The sequence below is a fragment of the Carcharhinus amblyrhynchos genome, chromosome 3 (genome assembly GCF_965287045.1).
Source record: "Carcharhinus amblyrhynchos chromosome 3, sCarAmb.v2.hapA, whole genome shotgun sequence".
Lineage (NCBI taxonomy): Eukaryota > Metazoa > Chordata > Chondrichthyes > Carcharhiniformes > Carcharhinidae > Carcharhinus > Carcharhinus amblyrhynchos.
The window spans coordinates 25965480-25978151 of record NC_137326.1 but is presented as its reverse complement, the minus strand read 5'-3'; the positions used below and the strand labels follow the sequence as shown (position 1 = coordinate 25978151).

The 12672-nt window shown below is 41.8% G+C and overlaps 1 protein-coding gene across 1 annotated transcript in view; it reads left to right on the top strand.

Moving 5' to 3' along the window:
* The window catches only part of LOC145337651 (FYVE, RhoGEF and PH domain-containing protein 3-like), a 95710-nt gene that overhangs the window by 73520 nt on the left and 9518 nt on the right, over positions 1–12672 (top strand). The window contains exons 14-15 of the mRNA XM_080182471.1: positions 4379–4501; positions 8341–8496. Coding sequence (XP_080038597.1) covers positions 4379–4501; positions 8341–8496 — 279 coding nt within the window. The remainder of the gene's footprint in view (positions 1–4378; positions 4502–8340; positions 8497–12672) is intronic.

The window sequence follows — 12672 nt, the reverse complement described above, 5'->3', positions numbered from 1 at the left end:
ATGGGATGGATAGGATAGAGGTGGAGAGACTCTTCCCGCTCAGAAAGGACAGTAGGACTAGGGGGCACAGCCTCAAGATAAAGGGGGGGTGGTTTAGAACGGAGTTGAGGAGGAACTTCTTCACTCAAAGGGTGGTGAATCTCTGGAATTCTCTGCCCGTTGAAGTGGTGGAGGCTGCCTCGCTAAATATTTTTAAGACGCGGGTTGATGGGTTTTTGATAAGCGAGGGGATTAAGGGTTATGGGGAGAGGGCGGGAATGTGGAACTGAGACACGACATCAGCCATGATCTTATTGAATGGCGGGGCAGGCTCGAAGGGCTGAATGGCCTACTCCTGCTCCTATTTCTTATGTTCTTAATGTAAGCTTTACACGTGACTAATAATTAAATTTTAAACTTTAAAGTCAGCAAGCAGAGGAGTGATGGGGTAATGAGAGTTAGGATACAGGCAGCAGGATGAAGTTAGGTTTATGAAAGATGGGAGATTGGTCAGCAGAGCATTGGGATAGTCAACTCTGAAGGTAGCAAAAGCATTGAAACAACTGTCAGCAGATCATAAAACCATAGACTAATGCAACACTGAAAGAGGCCATTTTCCTCTCAATTCTGCACAGGCCTCTTTGAAGATCTGAGTTTGTTCCCTTGCCCCATTCTTCCCTCTATTTCTTTTCCTTCCAGTACTTACCAATTCCCTTTGAAAACTATAATTGAACATGTATCCAACACCCTTTCAGCAATGCATTCTAAATCCTAACTTCGTTCTGTAAAAATGATTTTCTCGTGTCATCTTATTTACACTTTAGCCTTTGTGCCCTTTTCCAAAATGTGTTGCCCACAATCGGGGCTGAACCATTGGAGTTGAGACAGGAGTGGAGATGAATGATTTTCTGGATGTGCACGTGGGTGGTCTTGGAGTTGGAGGGGATATGAGGTCAGAAACTCAGTTCAGGGTGTACACATTGCCCCTTTTTCAACTAAACAAAAGCTTGGGGGATGGCCATTCTCTGATTTATTCTTCATGGCAATGCCTTGACCAATTGGAGTCAAGTTACCTGGTTTGAATTTAAACAAAACATTGGTAGCTAACTGTTCCTTGGTGCATTTTCCACAGCAATGTCTCTGCTTATCAAAGTCCATTTTCCAACCAATCAGCACTCCTCTCCAGATTGCAGTTCTCTACAGAATTGGTATCCTTGCAGTCCTGTCCAGTTAAGTGCAAGATGGAAAGCTTCAGCATGTTTTATTTTGTTCGGCAAACCCCACGAGCAAACGTCTGTTTGCATCTAGTATAGATGACTGGGTCACACTTGACTCAGGTTCATTGCAACTGTGTTAGATAATGTCTGCCACAATAATAAGCAGGTTTGCTATGATTAATTTTCCTTCCTGAAAGTGAAAAGAGGAACTTGTATTAGACGTTCAAGTGTTAGTGAGGATTGAGTGAGACAACACCAGGCCCTGCCATGATGCCTCTGGACTCAACTAGTGCCTCGAGGTTGCACAGGAAGAGTGTTCTGTGGCCACAATGCCTGTGAAATCTTATTTGGGGGCCCAGTACCTTCATGCGAAAAAGGAAGAAAATTATTGAGAAAACAAAACACCAAGATCATTGAAAAAGAGGGGAAAAACCTATAATATGGTTCATGAAAATGAAATAGATTTCTTCCATTCTAGCTTGAGATGAACAAGCACAATGTATTAATCTTGTAAAGCGCTCTCATGAAACATTTATGTTAAGAGTTAGATGCAGAGGTTTTAACAATGCTCTGAACCAGTAAATATTTTAGTGCTAATGTTGTACTTATGAATAATAGAAGGCTAGCACTAAATCAATGTTCTATTCTAATTGTAGTCAAAAGCATTGTCAAGATTTGCAAATAAAGAACTGGCAACATTTTACGAGTGCTACTTTTGTTGCTGAACTGCACATTCAATCTTGCCTTTATGACTGAAGTTGGAACAATAAACTGGGTTCACAATTTGACAGAAAAAGAACGGGTTTTGCTGATAAATTCTTCAAAATTAGCTTGCATTCTAGGATTCTGTCAATACTGTACGTTGTGTAGAATAAATAAATCAATTGATGAATAGCAATTAAAATCAAACTGAAAATTATTTTCAAGAACTGGCATCTATCCTCATTTTATTTATTTTAAAAAGCACAGAGTTTTTGGTCACTTTGGTCATGATCAGTACTTTGCCTTCTTAAAGAAAAGTTAACTAAACAGAATATTATTGAAGAAACTGGAATGATTACAAAAATAATGCTGCCTTCCAAATTGTAAAATGGCATGTGGTGAGAATAACTGAGGCATTTACTTTAATGATGAAGGCATAGAGTAAGTTAGAAACAGGCCAATGTAGTTTTCTCTTTTATAATGGATAGCAAAGCAGATGGAAGCAGTAAAAGACTAGTTAGTCTCTTTTCAAGTACCAATTAAAATATAATGGAAAAGTATGAAAACAATGGAATTAATTATCCGGAATAAGTTTAAGGATGACCAGTGTAGTTAGCTGGTAAACAGCAGGCAACGTGAATCCAGAAAGGGAAGATCTCACCTGATCAAACTCTCAACATTTTGAGGAAGTGATGTTTCAGAATAAGAGACGTACTTTGCAATTCCCTGTCATTTGGTGAACTACATTTTCAAAAGGTGTTTGACAACGTTCTGCATAAAAAGCTATTCCTTAAGATCAAGTAGTAAGTGTTTAGGATGTAATCTGGGAACAGATTAGGATTTAGTTGTAAAGAGTAAAATTTATTGATAGGGGAACAGTTTATTTTCTAGAAAGTTGAGCTGGGATTGGCCAGATGGCCTTTCTCACCTATATTTATTGTATGACATGATATTTCAATGAGGCGGCCAATTTAGTGCTAACCCTCGATGATTTATATGTGGTGTTGAATAACGCCAAAAGCACATGTGGTATAGGCACTGAACAACACAGGTAGTCTTTGGGATCTGACTTAGAAGCATAGAAACTAGAAGTAGGAGCAGCAGGTCCATCGAGCCTACTCCATCGTTGATTTCGATCATGACTAATCTCGATATGATGGGCCTTCTTGCCTTGCCCTATGGTGAGATTGTGGCTGTTGTGGAAATAAATAGAGCTATTCAGATATAGTGTACTTCACTCACCCTCAAGAAAAACAAAGACTCTTGGAGTTTCAGACAATGCCTTTAACACGGACTATAGTACAGGCTGACCCAGTATCCCAACTAGTGATTCACCAGGGAGAACCTCGATCCAGGAGTTAAACAGTCATTTATAGTTAAGTTCCAGTTATAAGACATTAGCATATACCAATAAAAGATTTACATTTGCATAGAGGTTATATCTATATCCACTCTCAATAATTGATTAGGTTTACATTATACATACATAAGGGTATTATCCAATTAGAACTTGTGCATGTCATCCTAATGATATCATCAAGCAATGATAGCTGAATGTCTGACCAATAATTATATCAACATCCCATCACTGCCATTTCCATTGTTCCTTGTTCTAATGGGCAAACAAGCTGCAGCTGCACATTGTTCAACTGAACACTCTTAGACTCTTATTTGTGTATGTTTTAATCAAGGCCTGTGGCTTTCTCATAGCTTTCCTGTGGGCAGTGTGATGGAACAATGGTTAGCACTGTTCCCTCACAATGCAAGGGACCCAGATTGAATTTCGGCTTTGAGTGACTGTTTGGAGTTTGCACATCCTCCTCGTGTCTGTGTGGATTTCCTCCAGGTGCTCCAATTTCTTCCCAAAGTACAAAGACCTTCCGTGCCCGTTGGGCACCGCAGGGGCTGAAGTGCCTTATAGACCCCGACAATCACGTTTTGATTTGACGTGTCTTAAGTTTTCTTTGTACTTTTTGTTTCTGTTCGGGCCATTCCCCCTCCTTTTGGGGAGTCACCCCCTTTTTCTTTGTCCAAATGTAATTTAAGTTTGTTTACTTGGTTTGACCCGAAAGACACCCAAAGTACAAAGATGTGCAGGTTCCGTGGATTGTCCCTTGGTGTCATGGGGTAGGCAGAATAAATGTTGTCAGTGCAGACTTCATGGGCCGAATGGCCGCCTCCTGCACTGTGGGGATTCTATGATTCATTCCCGTGTGACCGAGATACAGTTTGCAGCTTAGGTGATTTTTCAGCTTGTGTGATTATTAACCTTTTCAATGCCAAAAACCATGATTAGCAACCCTCAATCAAAGAGGACACTACATAGAGATGCTTCAACATATTGTTCCAATGCAGCTAACAGTGTTAAATCACAGGCTCTAATCTACAAGAACCAATAATGTATCATTTCAGCATTTGTGTTGTGCAATGTCAGGAATTGTACAATAATCTTATACAATTGATTTAAATATGTCTTTCAGATGGATTCTGGTAAAAGAGCTTCAAAAACAAAGCGTGATAAGGAAAAGCAAGCCTGCAAAAGCTGTAGTGAAACTTTTAATTCAATTACAAAACGCCGTCATCACTGTAAACAATGCAATGCAGTAAGTATCAAAATCAAACATCTTTGAGGTCTTAATTATATGCAACTAAAAGCACATTTATATTTAAAGCAAAAACAGCCAGTCTGACTGACGGAGTCATCTAGACTCGAAATGTTGGCTTTATTCTTTCATCACAGATGCTGTCAGACCTGCTGAGATTTTTCAGATTCCAGCATCTGCAGTAATTTGCTTCTGTCTTTATATATAAAGATTTTACTTTGAGCATTTCTCACTTCCACTATCTCTGTTTTGTTTATCTGCTGTTTGACTAACATTATGTCAATTCCTTTTTCTAAAATTTTGTTTTCTTTCATCTCTCTCACTTTGTCTAATGTGGGAGGAGAAAAACCTTGTAGTTCAAATTTGCACATCGGAACACATCATTAAATATTTTCAATGAGTAAAAAATGTGTTTTGAAGACTAGGTTGTGGATCATCACATCTTGATGAGTAAAGATGCATGATTACACCACTGCCATGACTGATAAATGCTTGTGTTGATTTGTATTTCCTTCCGAAATGGAGCAGTTATCGAGAGCCTGATTGCAGATGAATTCATTTGTTTAGATCTAATGTAGTGAATTGGGCCATCTGTTTCAATTTTATTATTTTAAATGCATATATTTTCAAAGGGTCCTCAAGGAAATCTTAGCGATTCATTGATTTCTGTCCATCTAGCTAGAATTCCTCTACTTGCTGAGCTTCCTATGATTTGCTCCTATTGCTGCATAGTAAGGAGAAAATGAATTGGAACAAACACATGCTGCAATTACTCAGCAAGTCAGGCGCTAACTGAGGAATATTATAAATATGAGGTTTTGTAAGATTTGGGACCATCTCTTTGATTCAGGATAAAATGGACAGGTGTTATGTGACCTATTCTGAAGTCTGCCTGACAGAAAGCCTGGGTGATGTGGCTATTCAAAATTGAAAGGAGGTCTGTCCTTTTCCTGCAAATGAGGTGCAAGATATTCACATTTGAAAGCAAAGGCAGCCGCAACTGTGTTTACAGTGATTAGAATGTTAATCTCCGAAGTTCCAGGAAAGTGTCAAGAACATTGGATTTGTTTACTCCCAAGATAAAAGGCAGTTAGGGTCTTATTAGCATTTTCTACTTGGTTACAAGGCCTGTGTGATTCATATTGCCATGGAGATGACGTTTGAGATTGGAAGAGTTTCTAAGATCCTCTGAAAACACTTGGACACAGACAGTTTGCCAGCATCTGGGAGAGAGTGAGAGAGCTGTTAGAGGCTGAAAGTCTCTATGGTCTACTGTGCATGAATGAGGATAGAAGTTCACACTCAGACTGCAAAGAACAAATTTGTGAGGATTTGAAATAAGGCTGGGGATTTGTCCAGCTTGTGCAAGAAGGATAATCGCCAGGAGAAAGACCCTCACTATGAAAGACAGTTTGCTGGGACAAGCAAAGAACAGAAGTAAATCCTTGGGAGGTAAGAAACACTTTAGATTGGGTCTAGGAAAATTTAATGACTATTTAAGGGAGAGTATAAATTGTGAAGTGGGTTTTTTAGTTTTGTGAAATTTAAATGGGGAATAACTATGAGAGGGTGGAATGCAGGCAAGATTAAGTAATAAAAGGGGAAGCTGCATCACCAGAATAGTAACTAGAGAGGCAGAGAAATGGGGGAAATGGATTACAGCCTCTACAGCAAGCAGGGTGTCAGGAAGAATAGTGACAATATCTGTGGGGATCAGTGAGCTCATCATGAATATGGATCAATCGTCTGTCCTAGGAAATGAAGACAGACAAGTTAATGAAGGGAAAAGTCAAAGATGGACCAAGTGTAGACAAGGGAAGGGTGGAAATTTTCCAGTTTCCCCCAAAAGACAGATACAACTAATGCGTTTGTACATTCAACAGATCAGCATTTATTTGGAGGAAATGGCTAGAGTTAAAAAAGTCATTCAATGTGAGAACAAAGTTCAGCCAGGCAGAGGAGGGTGGTGGTAGATATGGACTGGTTGGGCCTCCGTTCAAGGAAGAACTGGAAGAGCCTCGGACACACTCGGGAGATTGGAGGTGTAGAGAGATTGGGTGTCTGTGATGAAAAAGAGATGGTTAGGACAAATAAACTAGAACCTGTTAGAAGTAGCAAAGGGCTTTGCAAATGCCACAGATATGGATGGGAAGCAACTTGACAGGGAGAAAAATACAGTCAAGATGGGGGGAAAAGTTCAATCTTGCTGAGCAAGAACAAGCTGTAATCCTGGGTCTTCTGGGCAGTCTGTTTGATGATCTTGGGGAAGAGTTAGAAATGGGATTTTCAAGCTTGGGGTTGTATTCCATGGAATGAAGATCAATGACAATCTTGGAAACAATGGGGAAAATTTTACTGTTCTGTCGGTCGCAGGAATTGGAGTGGGCGAGGGACAGACCATGGAAAGGTCGGTTGACCGCAGATGGGATTTTTTGGTTTTGGGGCGAGCAAGGCCGGAAAATCCCGCCCAATGCTTTGATGCTTATTGGTTGGATTCATGTTCAAGGGGAAGATAGGAGGAGATATCAGAGATTTTTATTCATTAGTTCATGGAATGTGGACATCGCTAGCTCGGTCAATGTTTATTGCCCAACCCTAATTGCTCTCGAGAAGGCGGTGTGAGGTGCCTTGTTGAACCTCTGCAGCCCACATGTTGTAGGAGCACCAACAGAGCTGTTAGGAAGAGTGTTCCAGGATTTTGATCCAAGGTTGACATGCTGCCTTCGCAAGGTAATTTGTCAAACACCAATAAAGATTTCCACAGGGATAGCATTCAGCACTGGTGATATGGTCTTTTGAAAGTGAGACCGAATTGATCTCAAATTTCTCAACAACTTGCCTTTCGATAGTATCTTTAATGTAATAAAACACCAAAAGCGCTTAGGAATTTTAATGGACAAAATTTGATACTGAGCAATTAGGATAGGTGACAATAAGTTTAGTGAAAGTGGTGAGTTTTAAGAAGTTACTAAAAGAGAATGAAGAAGTACGTGGTAGGAATTTCTGAGTATAGGGCCTAGGCAGCTAGAGGCCTGACCTTTAATGGTGGAGCGAAGAAAATCTAGGATGTGAAAGGGGCCAGAATTGGGATGAGTATAGAGATCTCTGAATTATGAGGCTGGAGCAGGCTACACAGAAAGGCAGGCACAAGGCAGTGGATGGGTTTGAACACAGGATGCAAATTTGGATGTGTGTAGCAAGCACAGTTTGGAAAGAGATGAAGTTTAGCAAAGCTTTAATAGGTGGAAAGTTGCATAGGCGACCATTAGAATAGTTGAGACTGGGGGTAACAAAGACATGGATGAAGGTTTGAACAGCAGATGGGCTGAGGTGAGGAGCGCAAGTGAGTGAAGTTATGGAGGTAGGAAAATGAGTAATTGTGGTGGTATTCCCATGCAAAAAAAAATCAAACCACTATTCAAAGAGGACCATTAAGCTGTTATAAACCTTCAAAATAATATTATTCTTGTAGAGCATCCCCCACCACACATTTAGAGCTAATTCTCTGCCATTCATTAAATATTACTGAAAACATCAGGAATTTGGTTCTTTAAAATAAGACCCATACATAATGGTCTGCTTTTGGTTACTGAATGAACTCTCTTCCAAGTATGTCTCATTTTGGTTGACTGTGCAGACACACTGCTCAACGTAACACTCAAAAAAAAAACTCATTTTGTGGCAGTGATGACACATGTAATATTTCAAGTGCGTGCGAGTGGGCTGCTTGTCTTGGTTACAGAATGGAACAAATTGCATAAATCTGAAGACTGGAGCCAGGACATTAAAGGTTTTTAGAGTCATAACCTGTTTCAAGGATGTTGTCTTTTCTTTTTCAGATTATCTGTGGTAAATGTTCAGAATTCAAGCCACTTGCAGATAATAGTCGGCACAACCGTGTCTGTAAGGAATGCTTTGCACTGCCAGCCCCAGCAGTTTCCTCAAATCCAGTACCTGAGAATGCAGCTGACCAGAAGAGAAAGGTCACCATGGAGGTCAGTAAGCCTGGGTGCAGATATTATTGTTCAATGAGTGGAGATGAGTTTGAGGATAAAATTAACAACACCCAAAAATGAGGTGGCAGCTAAATTCTGGTACCGTATCCATCGGGTGTTCTTGACATGGTGTTCTAATTCCCGTGTTCCTTTTGAGTTTCCATGTGTGCAGTCTTTAATTTCACAATAACTCTATATGTAACTGCACATCAGGACTCAATATCAATTTCGGAATTTTGGATATTTTGAACCAGCTACCAGCTAATTGATAAAGTAAATTCTTTTTAGCCGAGATTGCACCCGGAACATCTGTGGAAGTGTTGGTAAATTGTTAGAATGCACAGGCTGGATTTTTCAAACCGGCCAGGATCTGAATCGGAGGTGGGTGGGTATACAATTTGGCAGCACCATCCTTCATGCTGGTTCCCCATGGTGTCAAGCCAACTTGAAAGACATGGGTAACTAATTTAGGCCAATTTGAATTAATTAGGTTAAGGCCTCATTCCTGTGCAGACTGGGATCTTCTGCGGACAATGTGGGCAGTGATATAGCCAATGTGGTGGGCACAGGTGGGGGCACACTAGATCAAATGAAAGTTGAACCACTGCCCAAGGCCTGCCACCCACACCCCTCTTCCACCGGCCTCATAGCATCTACTGGGCAGCCACTGGCCAGCTCCTCAAGGGGCTTCCCTCCAGGATCATGGCTGGCAACTGTGACATTTTAAGAAGTCTCACAACACCAGGTTAAAGTCCAACAGGTTTATTTCTCTCCACTCACCTGACGAAGGGGCAGAGCCCCGAAAGCTTATGGCATTTACTACCAAATAAACTGTTGGACTTTAACCTGGTGTTGTGAGACTTCTTACTGTGTTTACCCCAGTCCAACGCCAGCATCTCCACATCATAAGTATGACATTTGACAGTGTGACACTAACTCGCCTGCTGACATCCCTTACCATCTGCATATCCATATCACCAACTCTTATCTCGCGGGCTGAGGGCTCCCAGTCTGAGTGCCGAGGGACCTCCCGTTGGCCCATTAGCATTGAGCGCCCACCTACCTGGTTGAATATGAACCTGTTCCCTGGCTTTCAGTTAGCCAGGGCATTGATCATTGCAGAGGACGTAACCAAAGCTTATTGTGTAGGGTTAAGGCCTGGAAACATATGTCCAGTTCCCAAACCCAAGCTAAAAATTCACACCTGTCCAGGAGCTGAAAATCATAGTGAATTTTCAAATTAATAATTCAAGATTGACTTTTGCATCAAGTAGTTGAGCAGGATTAAGGTGTGCGCTGGCAAAGAACACTGCATCTGTCCACTATACAGCTTTGATTTACTTTCTTACAATTCTTCATTAATTGATTCCCTAGTTAACAAAGTAAATTACTATGTTATGAAGAGGAATTCCATTAATGGGGAGGTGGGACTGAATCCAGAATTCATCACACTGTCACTGAGGAATAGAAAATGCGTTTTCTTGTTAGACTTGTCTACATTTTGAGAGCTGTGACTGATTTATTTGGTTGGTTATCTTCTTTTTTCAGTCAGAACACACAGTCTAGCGAAAGATTGCTCGTTACCAAAAATAACTGATCTTGAGGCAATATTTTAAATTACATAATATTGAATGTAAAAGATCTGATGATAGACCAGAAATGAGAAAAAAGACTTCTGAAAAGTGACATCAGCGATGCAATCTATGCACTGAAGTAATTTTATAACACTAGTGGTTTGAGTTTGTAACTGTAGCTGCATGAGTCAGAGGAAATGTGTAACAGATAATGGAGAGCACATCAAGCTGGGGTTTAGGAAGAACAGCACCTACCCAGGCTGGCCTCTGCTCCTGAAGAGGAGCCGGTTGCCTGCCAGGATTAGCATTTGTTAATTCCCTTCCTTCAGCAGAGCCTGGTCTCCAGTCATTTCGGATCTCTCTGCCATTGGACCAAGACTTTGTTTCACTGGGACCCTATGGTGATTAGTGTGAAATGGCCAACTCGTGTTAACAGAATCCATGCAAATGCATCTTATGCCGCAATCGACTCCACAATCCACCTATCAAAATGGATTCCGGGACCTGGAACATCAGGACCCTTGTGGACAACTATGAAAGACCTGAATGTCGCATTGCCATCATAGCCGGAGAGCTCCAATGCCACCACATTGACATCTAGCCCTGAGTGAAACACAATTGGCAGGAGAAGGTCAGCTTGGAGAACAAGCTGATGGCTACCTCTTTTGGAAAGGCAAACCAGAACCAAGACCACCCCTCAGCTGCAGCATGAGAGAGAATGGGCCTCAGACTAAACATCCAGAAAACAAAGGTTGTATACCAAACTGCTCCTGCCACAAAAAAAAACTGCCACATGACCATCAAGTTCCACGGTGAATCCTTGGACAACTTGGATCATTTTCCATACCTCGAGAGCATCCTCTCGGCGCAAGCAGACATCTAAAGCACCAGTGCAAACTTTGGACACCTGAGGAACAGAGCAAACCCAGCACCAAGCTCACCTTCTACATAACAGCTGTGGTCCCACCCTCTTATATGCATCGGAAACATGGACAATGTACAGCAGACACCTCAAGTCCCTGTAGAGATATTATCAACACCGCCTTCGCAAATCCACTGGCAGGATAGGTATACCAATGTGAGCGCCCTCTCCCAGGCCGATAACCCCAGCATCGAGCTACTGGTCACCTGTAACCAGCTGCAATGGGTGGGCCACATTGTCTGTGTGCCCAACCAACCAAAGGCTCTATTCTGAGCTTTGCAATGACAAGCACTCACTAGGAAAGGCAGAGGAAACCTACAAGAACACATTGAAAACCTCATTGTGTATGTGCGACATCCTTATCAACACATAGGATTCATGTGCCTTAAATAAAGTGAAGAAAAACCGCTCACAAAGGTGCCAATCACCTTGAGCCTCGCTGAGTGGAAACTAAATGCAAACAGCGGAAAGAGCTATGCAGAATCCAGAGTGTGCCACCCCCCGCCTCATCAAACACCACCTGCCCCACCTTTGCGGCAGAGTCTGTGGCTCAAGGATTGGATTATTCAGCCACCGCTGAGCTCTCCTCTCCCACAGCCCTGAGGGACTGCCAAAGAAGAAGGAAAAGCAGCATGTATCTTGAATGTGGTTTAGTCAGTTTAAAATTATCTTCTGTTGTGTCAGAGAAAATTGTAGATTTGCGGGTATATATTTTATAAAGCCTAATTATTGCACTAACTGTGTGCTTGGAACCAGGAGTATTTGAGTGTTTGAACATGCACATCTTGGATGGATGATTGAAATGAACCAGCTATGGTGCTTGGATTACAATAGCAAACAGTGTTGTCTTTGAAACTAATCAGAAAGAAGCAACTTGCATTAATAAAGAGCTATCCATGACTTCAGGGTGCCCCAAAGTGTTTTATAGCCTGTTGAGTACTTTTAGAAGTGCAGTCCCTCTTGTAACAATTAACTGTGTTAAGAACATAAGAACATAAGAAATAGGAGCAGGAGTAGGCCATCTAGCCCTTCGAGCCTGCCCCGCCATTCAATAAGATCATGGCTGATCTGTCGTGGCTCAGTTCCACCTTCCCGCCCTCTCCCCATAACCCTTAATCCCCTCTCTTATCAAGAACCCATCAACCCGCTTCTTAAAAATATTTAGCGAGGCAGCCTCCACCACTTCAACGGGCAGAGAATTCCAGAGATTCACCACCCTTTGAGTGAAGAAGTTCCTCCTCAACTCCATTCTAAACCGCCTCCCCTTTATCTTGAGGCTGTGCCCCCTAGTCCTACTGTCTTTTTGAGTGGGAAGAGTCTCTCCACCTCTATCCTATCCATCCCATTCATCATCTTATACGTCTCAATGAGATCTCCCCTCATTCTTCTAAACTCTAACGAGTACAAGCCTAGTTTATTCAGCCTCTCCTCATAGCTCAATCCCCTCAACTCCGGTATCAGCCTAGTAAACCTCCTCTGCACTCCCTCCAGGGCCAAAATATCCTTGCGCAGGTGCGGCGCCCAAAACTGCACACAGTACTCCAGCTGCGGCCTCACCAATGCCCTATTCAGCTGCAGCAAGACCTCCCTACTTTTATATTCAATCCCCCTCGCTATGAAGGCGAGGTGTTGCTGCAGTGAAGACTGTCCTGATTATAAGATACCATATGTTATGTATAT